This window comes from Cherax quadricarinatus, chromosome 10, assembly GCF_038502225.1.
Source record: "Cherax quadricarinatus isolate ZL_2023a chromosome 10, ASM3850222v1, whole genome shotgun sequence".
Lineage (NCBI taxonomy): Eukaryota > Metazoa > Arthropoda > Malacostraca > Decapoda > Parastacidae > Cherax > Cherax quadricarinatus.
Genome location: NC_091301.1, coordinates 13506266 through 13531541, shown reverse-complemented (window position 1 = coordinate 13531541; position 25276 = coordinate 13506266). Strand labels below are relative to the sequence as shown.

The 25276-nt window shown below is 41.0% G+C and overlaps 2 protein-coding genes across 5 annotated transcripts in view; one reads left to right on the top strand and one right to left on the bottom strand.

Annotated features, from left to right (window-relative positions):
- Positions 1-25276, top strand: part of LOC128687961 (uncharacterized) — a 171249-nt gene that overhangs the window by 83683 nt on the left and 62290 nt on the right. The gene's annotated exons all lie outside the window — the stretch shown is intronic.
- The window catches only part of LOC128687950 (N6-adenosine-methyltransferase catalytic subunit), a 73213-nt gene continuing 64605 nt past the window's right edge, over positions 16669-25276 (bottom strand). For all 4 annotated transcript variants that reach the window (XM_053775582.2, XM_053775585.2, XM_053775584.2 and 1 more), the window contains 2 exons: positions 20555-20730; positions 16669-19150 (listed from right to left, as the gene is read on the bottom strand). In XM_053775582.2, the coding sequence (XP_053631557.1) occupies positions 19039-19150; positions 20555-20730 (288 nt within the window). In that variant the 3' untranslated portion in view covers positions 16669-19038. The remainder of the gene's footprint in view (positions 19151-20554; positions 20731-25276) is intronic.

Sequence of the window (25276 nt, the reverse complement as noted above, 5' to 3'; positions counted from 1 at the left end):
AGCTTCTTTTTGATAATAATATTGCTGATGAAAATTTAAGAGCAGAAATCTACAATGCTGAGGAGACATCACTGATCTGGCATTATTGCCCCAGAAAAACATTGACTACAGCGGATGAGAGAGCTACAGGATTTAAAGATGCCAAAGACAGATTAACTGTCCTGGGATGTGCTAATGCAGCATAAATGTAAACTTGCTATGGTAGGCAAAAGCCTGCATCTTCGCTATTCTAAAGGTGTGAATACTTACCAGTCCATTATTATGCTAACAAAAGGGCATGGATCACCAGGGACATCTTTTCTGATTGGTTTCACAATTATACAAATATTCCAAAATCTGAAAAAAAAAAAAAATCGAAAACCGAAACTCTTTCGGTCTCGAGCATTTCGGATCAAGGATCCTCAACTGTAATACTGTACTGCAATAATCCTTCCATGAAAGGATGACAGTTTTAGTTTATGCCTTGAGATACACTAATTGGGATTGCAAAATTGTTACTGATTCAGCCTGACTGTAGTGCCTATACCTCTTCAAGGGGGGCTCCTTGGCGTGGTGAAGAGGCTCTTGGTCTGAGGAATTAGCCCTGTCGGTCTTCTTCCTCAGACCGAACCTAATTACCCCCCATTCTCCCCTCCCCTATCCCATCCTCCCCATCCTCCCCTTTTTCCATTCCTCCTCCTCCTCCTCACCCCTCCCTTTTGCCCTTCCTCTTTTTAGCCTTCGTGATTTCTCCCACAGGCGCGCTAGTTCCTAGGTAGGGGAAAGGACACCGGGGTCCATCCCATTCCGTTGAGGTTTCTTGGCGGTGGCGTAGTTTGCCGTGGAATCTGGATTGCCTAGGGATGTCCCGATCCCTCTCCGGTATCCCGGAGTAGCTTTGGGTGTCTTTTGGGCGACGGGTGTATCTCTGGAAGCCACCTTTCGGATTCCGGGGGTGGTGGCTGAAGGAGGTATGCTTTGTGGCGGATATCCGGCCGCCCTCTCTTTTGTCCACCGAGGTAGCTCGGCAGATGTGAGGTTGCTATCCCAGATTGCTGGTTTACTGGCATGAAGGGTAGGGTATGGCACGGGTTCCATGCTGCATCTGCGCTACTAGCGGTGTCGAGTCCTCTTGGGCGCGGAGGGAGATTTCCGGCCCTTTCATTCCTCCTGGGAACTATTCCTCCCCGCTCCCCCCTTTTTTTATTCTTTTTTTTATTTTTATTTTCTTTTCTTCTTTCTTTTCTTTTCTTAAAAACAAAAAGCAAAGGAGTAACCTAACCATGGCAGCCCTAGTCCATGAAACCACTACCCCCGGGCCCCTTCTTGATACCGCACCCCATTCTGACCCTGCCTTGTGTTTAGACCACTCTTCGGACACTCCTGATGCCCCTGTACCTCTTGCTGGTGCTGTTTCCTCACCCGCTTCAGGTACCGGGGCTTCGACTGACTCCTTCGATTTGTCTGAACTCCGCTCTCCTTTGACTATGCTTCCGGCTTCTCCCTCTACGGTACGGCAATTTTCGAATCGCCCACCCATTTCATGCCGGACCAACTCCGGTCCTACTCCTAAACGCCAACGTCAATCTCCTGATGATGCTCCGTCGTTACCTTCCCATTCTACTCGGAAACGACCGACACGTCAAGCACTCCCTCTCCACGCTCAGTTTCGGACCACACAATGGACTAAATTCTTTACTTTAAGACCAACTTCTTCTTCTGCCTACCTTTCTGACCATAGTATTGCCAAAGCGCTCCTGCGTCATGTTGGCAGAGATATTTCATTTCACGCTCTCAAGAGCGGTACGCGCATCGTCACTGTCCAGAATGCTACCCAAGCTCATGATCTTTCTCTCCTTTCGAATATCGATACTACTCCTATCACTATTGAAAAACATCTTTCTCTCAATTCTTGTAGTGGTACTGTCATTCTGCCCCATACCATAGTCCAACAGAATTTCCAGTCATGTGGCAATGACATTTTTGAACAGCTGGAACTCCAGGATCTCCCAATCCTCAAAGTAGACACTTATGTCCTTCCTGCCCGGGGGCGGAGACGTTACCCTTGCAATGTGGCTCGTTTAACTTTTGACAGCCGAGAACTCCCGTCCTCTGTATATGTCGCGGGACATCGGTTACAAGTTCGAAAGGTGATACCTACACCGCAACAATGTAGAAATTGCTGGCGTTTTGGTCACCCAGCGAAATATTGCAGATCTATGGCCGAATGCCCAGTCTGTGGTGCCGACGACCATTCTAATACATCTTGCAGTCAACCTCCATCTTGCCTTAATTGTAATGAAGCTCACCCTTCGTACTCCCGCCGTTGCCAGGTCTACTTAAATGAACGTGAAATCCGTTGCCTCAAAGAGGCAGAAGGTCTCCCTTATGCTATGGCAGTTACTCATCTCCGCCTCCAAGGGAGACTACCCCGTGTTTCTTATTCTCGTGTTTCCAAACGTCCCCCCACTTCTGGGGTCCCATCTTCTGCAGCCTCCTCTGTTGTTACCCCTCCCATAGCCACTACGGCATCTAATCCTTTTGCTGTCCTTGGCTCTGACGTCCCGACTACAACTCAGTCTGTTCTCACATCTTCGCGTCCTTCCTCACAAGCCCCAGTATCGACAAGACCTCGTACGACACCTAATACCAATCGCCCCTCTACTCAGAAGTCCAAAAAATCCACATTGCTCAAATCTTCTTTGCCCCTTCCTTCCCTTCTTCCACCTCCACACTTTACCTTTCCAGTCTCTGTACCTAGTTCTTCCCCTCTCTCTGGCTCTATTACAAGTGTGGAGATTCACCCTCCTCCTCGTACTATGCCTTCCACCCCCGTCCCCTCCCAAGTTTCTCCCTCTTCTGTCACCTCCCAGGTTTCTACCTCTTCTGTCCCCCCCCCACACTTCATCTCCAGTCCCTTACACTTTTCCCTCCCCCTCTACTTTGGTACAGTCCATTACTGTCCCAATCTTTACTCACCCTCCTCCTCCTATCTCCAATATGGTTTCCCATACATCTTTGAATTCAGAAACACTTGAAGCCATTTCAGAATATATTGCAGAGACTAAACCTTCAATGGACACTGATTCACTTCCTGTTCCTTCTCTTCCCTCTCCTCCATCTTCACAACCCCATTCTTCGCAACGCTCCGTTCCTTCGCTACTTGAACATCTTCCAATGCCACCACACATTGACTTTTCTAACCCCTCTAGTCCGTAGGTGCCTTTACCTACAGATTCCTGATATTTTCTTCATCGCCAATCATGGCCTACTTACAGTGGAATATCCGCGGCCTCAGGGGTAATCGGGGTGAGCTTCAGATGTTGCTTTTCAGGTTTTCCCCTGTTGGTGCTTGCTTACAAGAACCAAAATTACACTCGGCTGTTTTCCAACCTATCTCAGGCTATAATTTATTGTATTCTTCGGATCCTTTCTCAGATGGGACCTTTAATGAAAGTGCCCTTCTTCTACGCAATGATATTCCGTACTGTCAACTATTTGTCCATACCTCGCTGCATTACACTGCAGCCCGTATCCACTTGAATAAGTGGTTTACAATATGTTCTTTATATCTCTCTCCTTCTCGAGCATTTTCTATCCCAGACTTTGCCTTTCTTGTTTCATCCTTACCACCACCACTTCTGTTACTTGGTGATTTTAATGCCCACCATTTCCTCTGGGGGGGTCTCATTGTGACTCACGTGGCATTCAGTTGGAGGCTTTTCTTGCCTCTCACCCCCTCCATGTTTTAAATACGGGTACTCCCACCCATTTTGATCCTCGTACTCATACTCTCTCTTGCATCGATCTATCAGTCTGCTCTTCCTCCACTGCACTAGACTTCACCTGGTCTGTTCTACCAGACTTACATGACAGCGATCATTTTCCGATCATTCTTACTTCTCCTTCCTATTCACCACCTTTCCGTAGCCCTCGCTGGCAATTTGATCGGGCAAATTGGGATCTTTACTCACACCTCACTGCTTTTAGTGAGGTTCCTTCTTCATCCTCCATTGATGAGCTCCTACACATCTTCTCGACATCAGTTTATACCGCAGCTTCTCATTCTATACCCCAAACCTCAGGCAGGCATTCTCAGAAGTGCGTGCCTTGGTGGTCTCCTGCTTGTGCTCGTGCAGTACGTTTGAAACGTGCTGCATGGGGCAGGTACCGGTACAATAGAACCGCTGAGAGACTTGTTGATTTTAAGCAGAAGCGTGCGATCGCTCGCCGTGTCATCCGTGAAGCTAAACGCACTTGTTGGCGAGACTATGTTTCCACCATCACCTCTGCTTCTTCTATGAGTGCAGTCTGGAAAAAAGTGAGGAAATTGAGTGGTAAATACTCTCCTGACCCGGCTCCTGTTCTACGGGTCACTGGTGTTGATATAGCAAACCCTCTCGACGTTGCCATTGAACTTGGCACACATCTGGTCCGTATTTCCCGAGGGCTCCATCTATGCCCCTCGTTTCTTTCCTCAAAGTCTGCCAGAGAGTTAGTACCCTTGGACTTTTCTTCTCTCGGAGAAGAACAGTATAATGTGCCTTTTACACTTCAAGAACTGGAGGCAACGCTCTCAGCTTGCCGATCATCGGCAGCTGGGCCTGATGACATTCATATTCGTATGTTACAACATTTACATCGGTCAGCCCTTGTAGTCCTCTTACACCTCTTCAATCTTATTTGGGCACAAGGAGTTCTTCCCCAGCTGTGGAAATCTGCCATTGTTCTCCCTTTCCGCAAACCGGGTACTACAGGACATGATGCCTCCCACTATCGCCCCATCGCTCTTACAAGTGCAGTTTGCAAAGTGATGGAACGTCTCGTAAATCGACGTTTAATGTGGTATTTAGAGACTCACAACAGTCTCTCCGCTAGTCAATATGGCTTTCGTAAGGGTCGTTCTACCATAGACCCCTTACTACGCTTGGATACGTATGTTCGTAATGCCTTTGCGAATAATCACTCAGTTATTGCCATATTTTTTGACCTTGAGAAGGCATATGACACAACTTGGAGGTATAATATTTTGGCCCAGGCCCATTCCTTAGGCCTCCGAGGCAATCTACCATCCTTCCTTAAGAACTTTTTAACTGACAGACATTTCCGTGTTCGAGTCAATAATGTTCTTTCCCCGGACTTCGTCCAAGCTGAAGGTGTCCCTCAGGGATGTGTTCTAAGCACAACACTTTTTCTCCTTGCTATAAATGATTTGGCCTCTGTTCTTCCACCCAATATTTGGTCATCACTCTATGTTGATGACTTCGCTATTGCTTGTGCAGGCGCTGACTGTCACCTTATTGCAGTTTCTCTCCAGCATGTGGTCGACCGTGTTTCCACTTGGGCCACCACACATGGGTTTAAATTTTCAAGTACCAAAACTCACCAAATTACTTTCACTAGACGCTCTGTTATCTCCGATCATCCTTTGTATCTCTATGGCTCCCGTATCCCCGAACGTGATACAGTCAGGTTTCTAGGCCTTCTCTTTGACCGTCGGTTAACCTGGAAACCTCACATTACCTCTCTGAAGGCAACTTGTCACAGCCGGCTAAACCTTCTTAAAACCCTTGCTCATCTTTCTTGGGGAGCTGATCGTCGAACTCTGCTTCGCCTACATTCAGCCCTCGTTTTATCGAAACTCGATTATGGTGACCAGATTTATTCCGCGGCCTCTCCTGCTACTCTCTCTAGCCTTAACTCTATCCATCACCAAGGCTTACGTTTGTGCCTTGGTGCTTTTCGCTCTTCCCCTGTTGAGAGCCTCTATACAGAAACAAATGTTCCATCCTTGTCTGATCGCCGTGATGCCCATTGCCTTCGTTACTATGTACGCTCTCACGATCTACACAATCCTTCCATTTATAGAATGGTCACCGATATTAGTAGACATTCTTTATTCGTTCGCCGCCCCTGTTTGCTCCGTCCCTTTTCTCTTCGCCTACTTTCACTCTTGTCTTCCCTTCAGTTACCACCTTTATATGTTCATGTAGCATCTCACTTTTCCCTACCCCCCTGGGAAGTTCCAGCTGTTCGGGTCTGTTCTTTCTCACTCCCTTGCTCGAAAGCTCAACTGCCTACGGTGGCTTCCCGCTCTCTTTTTCTTGATCACTTCCACTCCCATTCTCATGCCACCGCTGTGTACACAGATGGCTCTAAGTCTTCAGACGGCGTCGGATTCGCAGCAGTGTTTCCGGACAGCGTCGTACGAGGGCATTTACTATCTTCAGCTAGCATTTTTACTGCTGAACTGTATGCCATTCTTGCAGCACTTATTCGTATCGCATCTATGCCTGTGTCATCATTTGTAGTAGTCTCAGACTCCCTTAGTGCTCTACAGGCTATACGAAAATTTGATACATCTCATCCCCTAGTTCTCCGTATCCAACTTTGGCTACGCCGTATCTCTACCAAACATAAAGATATTGTTTTTTGTTGGGTCCCTGGTCATGTCGACGTACAGGGCAATGAACAGGCAGACACTGCTGCGCGGTCAGCAGTATATGACCTACCAATTTCCTATCGAGGTGTTCCATTTCTGGACTATTTTGCTGCAATAGCTACCCACCTTCGCACCCGTTGGCAACAACGTTGGTCAACTCTGCTCGGTAACAAACTTCATTCTATTAAACCGAGCATAGGTTACTGGCCGTCTTCTTGTCATCAGTGCCGAGGTTGGGAGACCACTCTCTCCCGCCTTCGCATTGGCCACACTCGTCTTACTCATGGGTATCTCATGGAGAGGCACCCTGTTCCTCTCTGTGAGCAGTGTCAAGTTCCAGTATCGATTAGCCACATTCTGTTAGACTGCCCTCTCTATCAACGAGCACGCAGAATTTACCTCCAACGTCGTCTTCGTTCTCCTACTCTCTCTTTACCTTCCCTTCTTGCTGATGGACCCTCCTTTAATCCTGACTCTCTCATTGACTTCTTGACAACGACTGATTTACTCCACAAACTCTGATGATACTTTTCGCACTCCCCTCAGCCCTTTCTGGTTCAGTCTCTTGCTGCCCTTTACCCTTTCACCATCCACTGCCCCACTGTTATCTGTAACCTGTTGCTCATCCATCTCCCTTTTGCCACCTGATGCCCTCGCTTCCTTCCTGCCCTGCAGCGCTGTATAGTCCTTGTGGCTTAGCGCTTCTTTTTGATTATAATAATAATAATGTAGTGCCTATAAGCTACAGATAGAGTACCAACAGCCAGATTGATCTGACCATAAATTAGGAGGCCTGGTCAGAAACCATATCTCAGGGACAATGATCCCTGGAAGTACTTAAAGGATAATTGAAAAATAATATTCAGCAGTACTTTTATTCCATAAATGCCATAAAATCTATCTTGGCTTGTGTAAACAATACTTGGTCATTACTTGCAGAAAGTAATTTTTCTGAAAACTAACCCTATTAAAAATATATAATTCATAGTCTGTAGATAAGTCACAATATTGTAGAATTCTTAAACTTTAATTTATTGAAAGAATACAACTTAATTTTTTTTATTTAATTTTGGCTTAAAATAAGCTGTATACTTACAAATTGCTGTAACTAGCCAGAACACATTATTACATTCATTGGGGAGTGATAAAACTGTATGGGTCACACACTACCCTGGGGCAAGGAGGAATGGGAGGTAAGCAAGTTTGACACAAGGGGAGATCAGGTTCAGTTTCTTGGAACCTCCCTTGAGGGGTAGCCAGATTATATTTATGGGGATGTGCTAAACCCCTAGGAGTCATAAAGCACCTGGGAAATGGGAAGATATATATATTAATATAAATGTATATTCTTTCTTTCTTTCAACACACCGGCTGTATCCCACCGAGGCAGGGTGGCCCAAAAGGAAAAACAAAAGTTTCTCCTTTTGCATTTAGTAATATATACAGGAGAAGGGGTTACTAGCCCCTTGCTCCCGGCATTTTAGTCGCCTCTTACAACACGCATGGCTTACGGAGGAAGAATTCTGTTCCACTTCCCCATGGAGGTAAGAGGAAATAAACAAGAACTAGAAAGAAAATAGAAGAAAACCCAAAGGGGTGTGTATATATATGCTTGTACATGTATGTGTAGTGTGACCTAAGTGTAAGTAGAAGTAGCAAGACATACCTGAAATCTTGCATGTGTATGAGACAGAAAAAAAAAAGACGCCAGCAATCCTACCATCGTGTAAAACAGTTACAGGCTTCAGTTTTACATTCACTTGGCAGGACGGTAGTACCTCCCTGGGCGGTTGCTGTCTACCAACCTACTACCTAGGATAAATATATATATTAATATATATATAGTGGACCCTTGGGTAATGGCATTACTCCAAGTGCTATCACCAATCATTGCAACACTCTTTAACAAATCCATTGAATCCTCCACCTTCCCTACAGTACTCAAAATAACAAGGGTCACCCCGATCCACAAAGGAGGAGACCAAACAGAGTTGAATAACTATAGGCCAATATCCAACTTACACCCTCTCTCAAAAATCTTCGAAAAATTAATTCATAAACGAATCTACTCCTACCTTATCTCCCAAAACATACTCAACCCCTGCCAATTTGGATTCAGGCCTAATAAAAATACTAATGATGCTATTATACACATGCTAGAACATATATACACTGCAATAGAGAAAAAAGAAGTCCCACTGGGGATCTTCATTGACTTACGTAAAGCTTTTGATACAGTTGACCATGACTTGCTCCACGTAAAATTATCACACTATGGTATAAGAGGGCACTCCCTCAACTACCTCAAGTCATACCTCAGCAACAGAAGCCAATATGTGTACGCAAATGGGGCAAACTCTTCTGCACAACCAATTACAGTTGGTGTCCCACAGGGAAGTGTCCTTGGCCCTCTTCTCTTTCTCCTATACATAAATGACCTACCAAATGCTTCTCAATTACTCAAACCCACACTATTTGCTGATGACACAACATACGTCTTCTCCCACCCGAGCCCAGTCACGCTAGCCAATACTGTAAATACCGAATTACAGAAAATATCTACCTGGATGAGTACTAACAAACTTACACTAAACATTGACAAAACCTACTTCATTCAGTTTGGTAACAGAGCTACAGATGTCCCTCTTAACATAATGATAAACGGATCACCTATCACAAAGCTAACAGAGGGAAAATTCTTAGGAATCCACCTTGATAATAGACTCAAATTTCATACACATATACAACAAATTTCTAAGAAAATTTCCAAGACTGTAGGCATACTATCGAAGATACGGTACTATGCTCCACAGTCAGCCCTCCTGGCCCTATATCACTCTCTTATTTACCCCTATCTCACCTATGGAATTTGTGCATGGGGCTCAACAACAAGTAACCATCTCAGACCACTAATTACCCAACAAAAGGCTGCAGTTAGAATGATAACAAATTCTCACTACAGGCAGCACACTCCACCAATATTCAATACACTCAACCTACTCACCATACAAAACATCCATACTTATTACTGCACCTATTACATACATAGAACACTCAACTCTGATATTAACCCTCCCCTCAAACATCTCCTTGCCAACCTCAACAGAACACATGACCATAACACAAGGCACAGATCACTCTTTGATATTCCTCGTGTCCATCTCACGCTATGCAAAAACTCAATGCACATAAAAGGCCCTAAAATCTGGAATTCATTACCTGTTAATATAAAAGAAACACTACCTGTTTATAAATTCAAGTCTCTTCTCAAAGATCACTTACTCACCCAAAACCAAATAAATACTGAATAACTGAACCTTATAAATTGTATATCTTAAATGTTTCTCACAATTATATCACATAAATGTTAAACCTAAAACCCAATCTAACTTTATTATTTTTTAAATTCACTACCTAACAGAATACTCCATTCTACTGAATTTACAACAATGCATGCAACCATATGACCTGTCTTTGTAATACTCACTTGTGCTTTATAGTAATCAGTTTACATTAATGTTTTTCACTGATTTCATCATTGCTTAGTTAATCTTAAGTTAATTTTAAGCCAGCCCGTAATGCTATGCATAGTATAAGTGGCTTTGGCATGCTGCTCTTATCTGTATTTTTTTTTGTACCTCTGTAAGTGTGCTCAAATTATAAATAAATAAATAAATAAATAAATAAATTCCAGAGAGCTTGCCTTTAACCGATTTTGCTGTTAGCTGAATTAATTTTCCCCATAAGAAATAATGGAAATCCAATTAATCCGTTTCAGACAGCCAAAAGTATTAACAAAAAAATTTTTTTTTTTAAAGATTAAATATAGATATACATACAGAAAACAATGACAAATAAATATAAAGCACTAATAAAATGGATAAATGAACATTTAACATCACACTTACCTTTATTGACTCTTGTTGGTGTATGGAAGACAGGTAGGAGGCGAGAGGGAGACAAGTTTATTATGCTTCAATATGACGCTAATATCATCTCTACGGCTTATTTATCTATCATAATTCATCTAATATGACACAATAAACAATATAAATAACATAGAAACATGATATATACTATAGAATGAATAAAATATGTCATAATGTATGTGAGGAGTAAGTGGTGGTGGTGGTGGTGGTGTTGGGCTTATAAGGGCCACTGAGACAAGCCGTACATAGTGGTGAGGGAGGTGGAGGCAGAACCCACCACCACTATTCACACTTAAACAATGTATGTAATTTATAAATAAGACATATATACATTTTAATTTATAAATAAGTAAGTTTATTCATGTGTACACAAATACAGTTACATACATAGATTATCATACACAGCAGCATATGTGTAAAGTACCTAGGATAACCCAAAAAAGTCAGAGTGACTTAGGTATTTCCATTGGGGTCCTTTTATATTTACACTTACCTTGGAGGAGATGTTAGTTTAATTAGTTTGGTGGAGGAGATGCTGGCAGAGGTTTAGGGTGGTGGAAGATAGCAAGCCGACGTATGTTCATTGGCCTGATACACATCCAACAACATTGGAAAGTTACTTTCGTGTTGTTTTTCTATTGCTTACTCACTTAACTTACTTGCTACATTGTTAATTCTACACTTTATCGCTGGCTGGCACTATAGCCTTTATCGATACCTGCTGCTTTAGTATCATACATATTGTAGAATCACTGAATCACTGCAGAAGGCACATTCTCCCCTCTCTCTTCCTCCTCCATGGTACTTTGCTACGAGTTTTTTCTTGAATTCTATTGTGCTTCCTTTCTTCTTTACCACAGGGCTGGCACTAGAAGCTTTCTTTGGGCCCATGGTGGCTTATTTAGCAGTTACAAGCACTAAAAACAATGTATATTGCATGTATGCGTGGAATCGTCCTCCCTGGCTTGTAATCAATGGCACACTGGCTTTACATGAGCTCAGGCCGCACGGACACGTTCGGGATGAGTGTCCTTAACCGAGTTCTCGGGCGTTAGCCGAGCCAATATTTTGATGCAAAAATGTGTCACAATCCGATTTTGGCATTAGCTGATGCCACCGTTACCCGAGGGTCCACTGGGTCCACCTCCTACACCATGATGCAAGTGTATGGTGTAGGAGGTAGGTTACTGAAAGCAGTGAAGAGTTTTTACGAGGATAGTGAGGCTCAAGTTAGAGTATGTAGGAAAGAGGGAAATTTTTTCCCAGTAAAAGTAGGCCTTAGACAAGGATGTGTGATGTCACCGTGGTTGTTTAATATATTTATAGATGGGGTTGTAAGAGAAGTAAATGCGAGGGTCTTGGCAAGAGGCGTGGAGTTAAAAGATAAAGAATCACACACAAAGTGGGAGTTGTCACAGCTGCTCTTTGCTGATGACACTGTGCTCTTGGGAGATTCTGAAGAGAAGTTGCAGAGATTGGTGGATGAATTTGGTAGGGTGTGCAAAAGAAGAAAATTAAAGGTGAATACAGGAAAGAGTAAGGTTATGAGGATAACAAAAAGATTAGGTGATGAAAGATTGAATATCAGATTGGAGGGAGAGAGTATGGAGGAGGTGAACGTATTCAGATATTTGGGAGTGGACGTGTCAGCGGATGGGTCTATGAAAGATGAGGTGAATCATAGAATTGATGAGGGAAAAAGAGTGAGTGGTGCACTTAGGAGTCTGTGGAGACAAAGAACTTTGTCCTTGGAGGCAAAGAGGGGAATGTATGAGAGTATAGTTTTACCAACGCTCTTATATGGGTGTGAAGCGTGGGTGATGAATGTTGCAGCGAGGAGAAGGCTGGAGGCAGTGGAGATGTCATGTCTGAGGGCAATGTGTGGTGTGAATATAATGCAGAGAATTCGTAGTTTGGAAGTTAGGAGGAGGTGCGGGATTACCAAAACTGTTGTCCAGAGGGCTGAGGAAGGGTTGTTGAGGTGGTTCGGACATGTAGAGAGAATGGAGCGAAACAGAATGACTTCAAGAGTGTATCAGTCTGTAGTGGAAGGAAGGCGGGGTAGGGGTCGGCCTAGGAAGGGTTGGAGGGAGGGGGTAAAGGAGGTTTTGTGTGCGAGGGGCTTGGACTTCCAGCAGGCATGCGTGAGCGTGTTTGATAGGAGTGAATGGAGACAAATGGTTTTTAATACTTGACGTGCTGTTGGAGTGTGAGCAAAGTAACATTTATGAAGGGATTCAGGGAAACCGGCAGGCCGGACTTGAGTTCTGGAGATGGGAAGTACAGTGCCTGCACTCTGAAGGAGGGGTGTTAATGTTGCAGTTTAAAAACTGTAGTGTAAAGCACCCTTCTGGCAAGACAGTGATGGAGTGAATGATGGTGAAAGTTTTTCTTTTTCGGGCCACCCTGCCTTGGTGGGAATCGGCCGGTGTGATAATAAAAAAAAAATATATATATACTTTTCTTTCTTTCCACAAACCGGCCGTATCCCACTGAGGCAGCGTGGCCCAAAAAGGAAAACAAAAGTTTCTCTTTTCAAATTTAGTAATTTATACAGAAGGGGGGGTTACTAGCCCCTTGCTCCCGGCATTTTAGTCGCCTCTTACAACACGCATGGCTTACGGAGGAAGAATTCTGTTCCACTTCCCCATGGAGATAAGAGGAAATAAACAAGAACTAGAAAGAAAATAGCAGAAAGCCCAGAGGGATGTGTATATATATGCTTGTACATATATGTGTAGTGTGACCTAAATGTAAGTAGAAGTAGCAAGACTTACCTGAAATCTTGCATGTTCATGAGACAGAAAAAAAGACACCAGCAATCCTACCATCATGTAAAACAATTACAGGCTTTCGTTTTACACTCACTTGGCAGGACGGTAGTACCTCCCTGGGCGGTTGCTGTCTACCAACCTACTACCTAGAATAATATATATACAGTGGACCCTCAACTAGCGATTGCATCGATTAACGATAAATCTGACTAGCGATTCATTTAAACGCAAAAATTTTGCCTCGACTAGCGCTTAACCCTTTGACTGTCGCAACCCCCAATCCTGAAGTGTCTCCTGGTGTCGCAAAATTTCAAAAAAAAAAAAAAAAAATTTTTCTTATGAAATGATAGAGAATCTTTTCCCGATTGTAATGACACCAAAAAAACGAAATTTGATGGAAAACTGACGGAATTATACTCAAGTTAGCGACCTCGGTGATATTTACGAATCGGTGATTTCGCCCACTTTGAGCCATATTTTCGGCTAATTCCATTGTTCCAGTCGACCAAACTCATAGCTATTTCTTTAGAACTTCATTTGTTCTATCGATTGAGTACAAGAAACTGCCCATTTACAGATCTCAACTACCTAATAACATGGTCAGAAATTTGCAATTTGGCCAATTTCAAGCAAATTAAAAAATATGCCAATTTCAAAATAGGGTCCAGAATGAACAATGCAGACATTCCTGGCTCTAAAATAACATTTTCTTTGTTTATCAGTCACATCTCCAGGCCCCCTCTGATATTACTCTTGCTTTCTATTTTCAATTTTTATTCAAACAAAAAATAGAAGATTTGCCGTTATGCAGACTACTGCAATATTGTAATACATAATTGTATAAATAATGTCAACCCATTCATGACTGTATATTAGAATGACTAGTTGGACATTTATTGGACAATGACATCATTTGTTTACTTTTGAATATCAGCAAAAATCAAACATTTCCCCTAATTTGAGCTCTATTTCAAGGTTCTTTTCATAGTAAACCCAATCAAAATCACCTCAATTTCTGTTATATGTTTTCCATTCTATCAAATGAGACCAAGAAAACGAGAATACAACTATAAATACTATACGAATATACACCACAAAGTCGGGTTTTTAATCCAAAAACACGGTGGTTTTTTTTTTTTTTTTCTCATTATGCACTGCGTGCTGCAGGATTTTTTTTTATATGGTGCACATTGACTACACAGACCCATTCTCTCGCATGTGGGCCTACCAGCTTTCTCCTGCTTGATTGGAAGCCGCTAGAATTTTTGAGTATACAGTGGACCCTCAACCAGCGATGGCATCGATTAACGATAAATCTGACTAGCGATTCATTTAAACGCAAAAATTTTGCCTCAACTAGCGCTTAAAAACCCGACCAGCGCTATTCGTTCCGTACCATACGTGTCCACTTTGGCCTGAGCGCACCTCACTTGTCCCTTTGGTGCCAGTGTTTACAAGCCAGCCAGCCACCGCGGTCGCTTCCAAACATACAACTGGAACATTTCATATTATCACAGCCTTTTTAGTGATTGCACCTGCAAAATAAGTCACCATGGGCCCCAAGAAAGCTTCTAGTGCCAACCCTACAGCAAAAAGGGTGAGAATTACTATGGAGATGAAGAAAGAGATCATTGATAAATATGAAAGTGGAGTGCGTATCTCTGAGCTGGTCAGGTTGTATAATAAACCCCAATCAACCATCGCTACTATTGTGGGCAAGAAAACGGCAATCAAGGAAGCTGTTCTTGCCAAAGGTGCAACTATGTTTTCGAAACTGAGATCGCAAGTACTCGAAGATGTTGAGAGACTGTTATTGGTGTGGATAAACGAGAAACAGATAGCAGGAGACAGCATCTCTCAAGCGATCATATGTGAAAAGGCTAGGAAGTTGCATGACGATTTAATTAAAAAAATGCCAGCAACTAGTGATGTGAGTGAATTTAAGGCCAGCAAAGGTTGGTTTGAGAGATTTAAGAAGCGTAGTGGCATTCATAGTGTGATAAGGCATGGTGAGGCTGCCAGTTCGGACCACAAAGCGGCTGAAAAATATGTGCAGGACTTCAAGGAGTACATAGACAGTGAAGGACTGAAACCTGAACAAGTGTTTAATTGTGACGAAACAGGCCTGTTTTGGAAGAAAATGCCAAGCAGGACGTACATTACTCAGGAGGAAAAGGCACTCCCAGGACATAAGCCTATGAAAGACAGGCTTACTTTGTTGATGTGTGCCAATGCTAGTGGTGATTGCAAAGTGAAGCCTTTATTGGTGTATCACTCTGAAACCCCCAGAGTGTTCAGGAAAAACAATGTCCTCAAGGCTAATTTGTGTGTGCTGTGGAGGGCAAACAGTAAGGCATGGGTCACTAGGGACTTTTTCTATGACTGGTTACACCATGCATTTGCCCCCGATGTGAAAAATTACCTAATTGAAAAGAAATTAGACCTTAAGTGCCTCCTGGTATTAGACAGTGCCCCTGGTCATCCTACAGATGTGGCAGAGCGACTTTCTAGGGACATGAGCTAATACCACTCCTCTCCTGCAGCCCATGGACCAGCAGGTTATTTCCAACTTCAAGAAACTGTACACAAAAGCTATGTTTGAAAGGTGCTTTGTAGTGACCTCAGAAACTCAACTGACTCTAAGAGAGTTTTGGAAAGATCATTTTACCATCCTCAATTGTGTAAACATTATAGGTAAGGCTTGGGAGGAAGTGACTAAGAGGACATTGAACTCTGCTTGGAAAAAACTGTGGCCAGAATGTGTAGACAAAAGGGATTTTGAAGGGTTTGAGGCTAACCCTGAGAATCCTATGCCAGTTGAGGAATCCATTGTGGCATTGGGGAAGTCCTTGGGGTTGGAGGTTAGTGGGGAGGATGTGGAAGAGTTGGTGGTGGAGGACAGTGAAGAAATTTTTTTTTTTTTTTTCCAACAAGTCGGCCGTCTCCCACCGAGGCAGGGTGACCCAAAAATTAAAGAAAATCCCCCAAAAGAAAATACTTTCATCATCATTCAACACTTTCACCACACTCGCACATTATCACTGTTTTTGCAGAGGTGCTCAGAATACAACAGTCTAGAAGCATACACATATAAAGATACACAACATATCCCTCCAAACTGCCAATATCCCAAACCCCTCCTTTAAAGTGCAGGCATTGTACTTCCCATTTATATATATATATATAGTATATATATATATATAATCTTTCAACACATCAGCCGTATCCCACCGAGGCGGGTTAGCCCAAAAGGAAAAACGAAAGTTTCTCCTTTCACATTTAGTAATATATACAGGAGAAGGGGTTACTAGCCCCTTGCTCCTGGCATTTTAGTCGCCTCTTACAACATACATGGCTTACGGAGGAAGAATTCTGATCCACTTCCCCATGGAGATAAGAGAAAATAGACAAGAACAAGAACTAGAAAGAAAATAGAAGAAAACCCTGAGGGGTATGTATATACACCTACCATCCGACTTACGGCCGAGTTCGGTTCCGAGAAACCGGTCGTAAGTCGAACTTTACTACTGAATATCAACATAAAATTTTTGTATTTCATGTTTTACTTTACTTTTTATACTGTTAGTACTGTATTTTATACTGTAAGGTTTAAGATAAACACTGTGTACAACACAAACACTTATTTATTTCCCAGAAATTTGGCATAAAAAACACGGTCGTAAGTCGAGTCGTCGTAAGTCGGATGGTAGGTGTATATGCTGGTACATGTATGTGCAGTGTGACCTAAGTGTAAGTAGCAAGACGTACCTGAAATCGTGCATATGTATACACCTACCACCCGACTTATGACCTGCTCGACATACGTCCACTCGACTTACGACCGTACATCTGGCAGCTGGGCTGGGCCAGCTGATACATACCACTGTACAATATTTGATGATACTCGCGGCGGCAATGCACCATGCAGGCAGCATCATACTGTACTAACTGGACAGTAAATTTCACCATGGTCCCTAAGAGGAAGTCCGAATTTTGCACTGGAGATTGTGGCAAGAAAGGCTCTTACTCTTGAACTCTCTATTTGTTGTCACTGCTGCAGATATATCTGTCTTTGTCTTCCTGTGTGTCTGTCTTTCTGTCTGCTTGTCTCTGTCTCAGACATACGACAAATTTTATTCATTCTAGAGTATATATCATGTTTCTATGTTATTAATAGTTTATTATGTCATATTAGATGAACTGTGCTAGATAAATAAGCCGTAGAGTTTATATTAGTGACATACTGGAGGACTATCTTGTCCTGCCTCCAAACAAACTCTCCTGCCTCTCTCTCATATGCCAACAAGAGTCTTCAATAAGGGTAAAACTGATTTAAATGTTCATTTATCCATTAAAATTAGTGCTTTATATTTATTTCTCATTCTTTTCTGTATGTAAAACCATAGTATTTATTCTTTAAAAAAATGAATTTTTTGTGAATATTTTTGGGTGGAACGGATTAATTGGATTTACATTATTTCTTATGGGAGATATTGCTTCGACTTTAGGCCTAGCTCCTGGAATGGATTACAGCCGAAACTCGGGGTTCCACTGTAATTTTTTTTTAACACATCTGCCATTTCCCACCGAGGCAGGGTGACATAAATATATTAAATAAATGGTACAATAAAAATACTGCACTTAATGTCTCAAAGTTAAAAAGAAAAGTTTAAGTTATGTAGAAACTTAAAATAAGTAATCAAGTCTGCAATAGGGATGAAGACACATTAAAACCTACAAGTGTTTGCCTCAGCTGCGATGCAACTTTAAGATTCATCTTTGTATCTGATTACCATACTTGTGTCAGTCAACTGAACGTGATCTACCCAAAATACAGATTTACGTTTTCAAAATACAGTAAACCCTCAATATTAAGGACCTCAATATTAACAAACTTGAAATAAAATCTACTAGCTAAACTGTACTTTTAATACCTGTTTAGCTACAATGTTTATTGCAGTATATCTGTCAATTATGTAAAGTACAATAAAAGGAATATTATTTTAGGGCTGCTTCTGTAATACAGTGGACCCCCGCATAACGATCACCTCCCAATGCGACCAATTATGTAAGTGTATTTATGTAAGTGCATTTGTACGTGTATGTTTGGGGGTCTGAAATGGACTAATCTACTTCACAATATTCCTTATGGGAACAAATTCAGTCAGTACTGGCACCTGAACATACTTCTGGAATGAAAAAATATCGTTAACCGGGGGTCCACTGTATTTTAACATTCTAATTTAGTACTCTGAGAATCCCCTCTATTAATCTATTATATTGATTTACTGTATACTTCTTCAGTGCTACATATCTTTGGAATTTGGTATGGCTTTGTGACTTTAGTGCCACACATCTACAGCTTTTGTCATGGTTTTGGAACTTTACTACAGATCAGCCATCACTACTCTGGCACTAATTTCAGCTAGTGTGTCTGTTGACAGGTTAATTCAGTTGACAGGTGAATGGCTAAAAGGTCTAGAGCAACACAGTATTATAAGTGAACAAGAATGAACGTTTACATGCCGGATTAGTGATGGTCAACCTGTACTACACACCTATGGTGTTTTTGTAGTTTTGTAATGAGATCTTTTCAGCATTTTTTTTTTCCATCTGAACATTGTGAATACAAAGCAACTGAAATAATTACATCACTTATTTCCTGAAAAGATGTTATAATTATGGATTAAAACCTGAAAATGTATTCCAGCTAGTCATTACACACACTTCTAAAAATTAAATATTTTGCTAATGTTGTATTTTATGTACATAAATAGTGTTAACAATTATGGACACGTGAGAACATCCACAGCCTATTCAAGACTGCTTTAAAACAATTCAGCAGTGATGTGCTACACTTGTATTTTTATTTAATTTTATGCTAAATGAAAACATTAGGCCTAAATCTTACCAATTACTGTGAGGATGGCTTACGACAGATACCATCTGGATATCTTTCCTTAAAGGATTTTACTAGATCTTCCTCCAGCAAATTGACTCCTTCTAACTGATTTCCAAGAGTAACCCTGAAACAGGGAAAGAATGATATATGAAAGAACTGCATATACATATGTACAGTACACTATATGCATTTACTAAAAGCATGTAATCCTTTAGAGAGTTTGTACATATGAATTTTAACCCTTAAACTGTCCAAACGTAGATCTATTTTGACATGTGTAGCGCTCCGACCTAGAGTTTCTTCATTCGAAAGCATGTAAAATCGGATGAAGATCTACGTTCGGAGCACTACGCACGTCAACATAGATCTACTTTTGGACAGTTTAAGGGTTAAAATAAAAATGCTGCACTCATAATTTTGCACGAAGCACAGCAATCAGCTAGAAAGTAACAGCAAACTGAGGAGAAGCTGTTGAGGTGGTTTGGACATTTAGAGAGGATGAAACAAAACAGGATGACTTGGAGTGTGCATAAATCTGTAGTGGAGAGAAGGTGGAGTAGGGGTCATTCTAAGAAAGGCTGAGAGGAGGGGGTAAAGGTTTTCTGTGTGAGAGTTTTAGATGGGAGTGGAGGCAAATGGTTTTTGGGACTTGATGAGCTGTTGGAGTAGAGTAAGGTAACACACATTAAAGGATTCAGGGAAACCACTTAACCAGGCTTGAGTCCTGGAGGTGGGAAGTAAAGTGCCTACACTCTGGAGGAGGGGTTAAGGATGTTGCAGGTTGGAAGGTCATCTGAACTATGATGTTGGCACCCTTCTGGCAAAACAGTGATTGAATGAGTGACAGTGAAAGTGTTTTCTTTGTCAGGTAACCCTACCTTAGTGGGAGATGGTCAGTTTTAAAAAAAACTAGCACTATAAAGAATGGAAGTTTGAAGTAAAATCAGTCGGTAAGATTTTAGAAATCATAATCTGAAATGCATCTGTTGAGTGGGTAGTGCAATATAAACTATTTAGTAAGAAAAAATAGGCAGAGGTGTGGCTATATAGTTTCAAGCCTGTGTGGTAACACTGGTATAGCATGAGCCTAAAATGACTAGACATAGACAATCTAAGGAACATGTGAAATACAAGGATGATAAAATTATAGTACAAAAATTAATTTGAAATTTATAGTGTACGAGTGAGTTTCAGGTTGAGAGAGGATGGCTGAGATGAAGAGACAAACATGGTGTAAGAAAATACAGTTTGTATGTGAACACACAAGTAGTAGTAAAGACAACAGAGAGAAGCAGTCTGTTATTAGTAAATTAATGATTAGCAAATTGCTTTTTGAATCAGCTATTATACAGCAATGGTGTTTTGCTATGCTGCAGAAGTTAGTGAAAAAAAAGGCTAGATATTACATATTTACTCATTTTTCTATAATAATTTAACTTCATTGTGTATTTGCACAAGTAGCAAATACATAAACATACATTACAAACCTATAAGCCAGTATTATAAAATAAGTATGAGGTATACAAACCAGTTTGGTTGCACATTATGTGGTCGTCCAAAGAGCTCCAATTTCCGTGTACCAGGTGAGAGACGCTCGATTATGCCATAAATTTCATCTGGTTTGTGACTGGTGGCTCGAACTTCTGCCACAATGACATCTCCATCTAATCCTCTATTTATTTTTGGGTTTCCTTTCATGCCAACCTGGTGAATAATAATTAAATAATTTGTATGCCTGTTATTACCTGTGAATATAAAAGAAACACTGTCTGTTTAAAAATTCAAGTCTCTTCTTAAAAATCACTTACTCGCCCACAACTAAATAAATACTGAATAATTGTATCTCATAAATGTTTAACCTGTGACCCTATCAAACTTTGTTATTTTTAATTACATTACCTAACAGAATACTCCATTCAACTGAATGCTCAGCAACTCAGTAAATGACCATATGACCTGTCTTGGAAATACTCATTTGTGCTTAATTGTTATTTGTTTACAATAATGTTTACCACTGAATATATCATTGCTTAGTTAATCTTAAGCCTGCCCATAATGCTCTGCATACAAGGGGCTTTTGGCATGTTACACTTAACCACTATTTCTTTGTACTCCTATGTATCGTGTCCAAATTAATAATAAATAAAAATAAATAAATTATACTGTACTCTTATACAGTATAGATATTTAAATCTGTGCTTCATAGCATTACAAACATCTACAGTAGGCATCACAAATATGCATGCTTTTTTTTTTTTCAACAAGTCAGCCATCTTCCACCTAGGCAGGGTGACCCAAAAAGAAAGAAAATCCCCAAAACAAAAATACTTTCATCATCATCAACACTTTCACCTCAATCACACATAATCACTGTTTTTGCAGAGGTGGCCAGATACTGTAGGGCCCCGCTTTACGGCGTTTCACTTTACGGCGTACCGCTAATACGGTCATTTCAAATTATGACCAAAACTCGCTATATGGCTCCCCCACCTGACTTTCTAATACGGTCACCGCGCCCCACCCTGTTTGTTTACATTCTCAGTGAGCTCAGTAAGCACTAAGTCTCTCCATTTTGTCTGGAAACTCCAAAATTTCAAATGTTTTTAAAAGTTATTTCATATTTTATATATACTCTGATAATTATACTTATGTATACCTGTACCTAAATAAACTTACATACTGTGCTGGCATGCAGGTACACATTAAAATCAGTAAGAGTGTCTTAAGTCTCCAGACGTCATATTAGTAATGATAATAATAATCATCGAGTCTCATTTAAATGTCGTATATTACGTTAAATACACATTTTCATTAATCCATCCATGATATTTTTTTTCAAAATTATATAATAAACACGATACATAACATAAAAAGATGGTAAATACACCCCACAATAGAATAAATAAACATAAATATGAGATGCGGTAGCCAGATAACTTGTCCAAGTGACGGCAAGAATAATATTTTCTCTAATCTAACATAAGAGAAAATGTGTTACTGGGGGTAACTGTAGAAAATTATTCCTTTCGTATGTATGTAAGTTTATTCAGGTATACACAAATACAGTTACATAGATCATCATACATAACAACATATGTGTAGAGAACCTAGGATAACCCAAAAAAGTCAGAGTGACTTATTTCCATTGCCTTCACTCAGAGCATCATTTCTTCTCAAAATGATGTTACATGAGAATGGGAGTGTTCTTCTTTATTTATTCTACCATATCAATGTAGAGATAACCTGTACACAATGTAACTTGTACACAAACCAGATGTGTACACTTTGTTTACAAAACTTACCTTCGCCTGGTTTGTTTACATAACTCTGCGCCTGTCCCCTCTCATGCACTCATTCTTTCTCTCTCTCATTTATTCGTTTTATCTCATTTACTTACTCCTGACCCTACATTAAGACTACAAATATTTTAAGGTAAGTAATGAGTGAACTGTATATACATTTTACCGCTCTGGGATGCTTAAATATCATAGAATAGTATGTGTGGGTGGGGTGGCCTGGTAAGGTAGCCTGGCTGACTACCATACATACCACACTTGATTTCTTACAATAAATACTACTTGTCTCACCCTAGATTAAGACTATAAATATTTTAAGGTAAGTAATGAGTGCACTATGTTTGTATTGTACTTTTTTATTGTTTTTTGATGCCTGGTTCTATTGCTAACTTAATATATGTTAGTGTAAAAGGGTGTTCCACTTTATGGCGGTTTCTGCTTTACGGCGGTAGCCTGGAACCTAACCTGCCGTATAAGTGGGGCCCTACTGTACAAGAGTTTAGAAGCATATATAAAGATACAATATAAAAAGTGACCTGAAATAATGTAATAAACTCCCAATAGAATATAATATCAGGGCCCCAATTACAGTGGACCCTTGACCAATGATGGCATCGTCTAATGTTAAATCCGACTAGCGATACATTTTAACGCAAAAATTTTGCCTAGACTAGTGCTAAAAAACTCGACCAACACGATTCGTTCCGTCTGAGACCCGTCCACTTGTGGCCAGTGTTTACAAGCCAGCCAGCCACCGCGGTCCCATCCAAACATACAATCGGAACATTTCATTTTATCACAGCGTTTTTAGTGATTGCACCTGCAAAATAAGTCACCATGGGCCCCAAGAAAGCTTCTAGTGCCAACCCTACAGCAAAAAGGGTGAGAATTACTATGGATATGAAGAAAGAGATCATTGCTAAGTATGAAAGTGGAGTGTGTGTCTCCGAGCTGGCCAGGTTGTACACAAAACCCCAATCAACCATCACTACTATTGTGGCCAAGAAAATGGCAATCAAGGAAGCTGTTCTTGCCAAAGGTGTAACTATGTTTTCGAAACTGAGATCGCAAGTGACAGAAGATGTTGAGAGACTGTTATTGGTGTGGATAAACGAAAAACAGATAGCAGGAGATAGCATCTCTCAAGCGATCATATGTGAAAAGGCTAGGAAGTTGCATGAGGATTTAATTAGAAAAAATGCCTGCAACTAGTGGTGATGTGAGTGAATTTAAGGCCAGCAAAGGTTGGTTTGAGAGATTTAAGAATCGTAGTGGCATACATAGTGTGATAAGGCATGGTGAGGCTGCCAGTTTGGACTAAAAAGCAGCTGAAAAATATGTGCAGGAATTCAAGGAGTACATAGACAGTGAAGAACTGAAATCTGAAAGTGTTTAATTGTGGCACTGACAATGTTGTGAAACACTTTAGGAATGTCATGAAGGAACAGGAGGTACAGGCCTCTATGGACAGATATGTTGTGTGACAGAGGTCCAGTGACTCTCAAGCTGGTTCTAGTGGCATTAAAAGAAGAAGAGAAGTAACCCCAGAAAAGGACTTGACACCTCAAGTCCTAATGGAAGGGGATTCCCCTTCTAAACACTAACACCATCCACAGTCTCCCCTCCTCCCATCCCATCAATCATCACCAGATCCTCAATAAAGGTAAGTGTCATGTAATTGTACATGTCTTCTTCAATTTGTGTGTATTAAAATTAATATTCATGTGGTAAAAATTTTTTTTTCAATACTTTTGGATGTCTTGCACGGATTAATTTGATTTCCATTATTTCTTATGGGGAAAATTAACTCGACTAACGATAATTTTGATTAACGATGAGCTCTCAGGAACGGATTAATATCGTTGGTCGAGGGTCCACTGTATATATATACCGTCCTATTACACATCCCTCCAAACTGCCAATATCCGAAACCCCTCCTTTAAAGTGTAGGTACTGTACTTTCCATTTCCAGAATTCAAGTCCGGCTATATAAAAATAACTGGGTTCCCTGAATCCCTTCACTAAATATTACCCTGCTCACACTCCAACAGCTCGTCAGGTCCCAAAAACCATTCGTCTCCATTCACTCCTATCTTAACACGCTCATGCATGCTTGCTGGAAGTCCAAGCTCCTCACCCACAAAACCTCCTTTACCCCCTCCCTCCAACCTTTTCGAGGACGACCCCTACCCCGCTTTCCTTCCTCTACAAATTTATATGCTCTCCATGTCATTCTACTTTGATCCATTCTCTCTAAATGACCAAACCACCTCAACATGCTTATTACACCTTTAAAAAGTTTCTTTGCATGACAAATTCGAGAAATGCCAGGGCAACTTTTGCATGGAAGATGGTGTCCTATGCCAGACTGCCAAAGACAAAAAGAACTGGCTAAATTAATGTGATTTTTCCATACTTTAACGACTGGCCTGGAAACTTTATGGTCTTAAATACGATGGACGAAATTTGGAAAGTTATTAAACATAAGCTTGGTGGCATGGATTAGGTAAGTAAATTTATTCAGGTATACACAAATAAGAACATAAGAAAGGAGGAACACTGCAGCAGGCCTGTTGGCCCATACTAGGCAGGTCCTTTACAATCCATCCCACTAACAAAATATTTACCAAACCCAATTTTCAATGCTCCCCAAGAAATAAGGTCTGATAACTATATCCACTCATTTGCAAGTCCCACTCAAATCCAACCCCTCTCATTCATATAATTATCCAACCTAAATTCAATTAATCCTGTGAACAACAGCATCTCCACCACATACAGTAGTACCTCGGGATACCAACAGCTTAAAACTCGAATAATTGTGTAAGTGTACTTATGTAAGTGCTTTTGTAAGTTTATTTTTAGGGGTCTGAAATGGATTAATCTGATTTACATGATTCCTTATAGGAACAAATTCGCTCGGTATCAGTACTCGAACAGCCTTTTGGAATGAA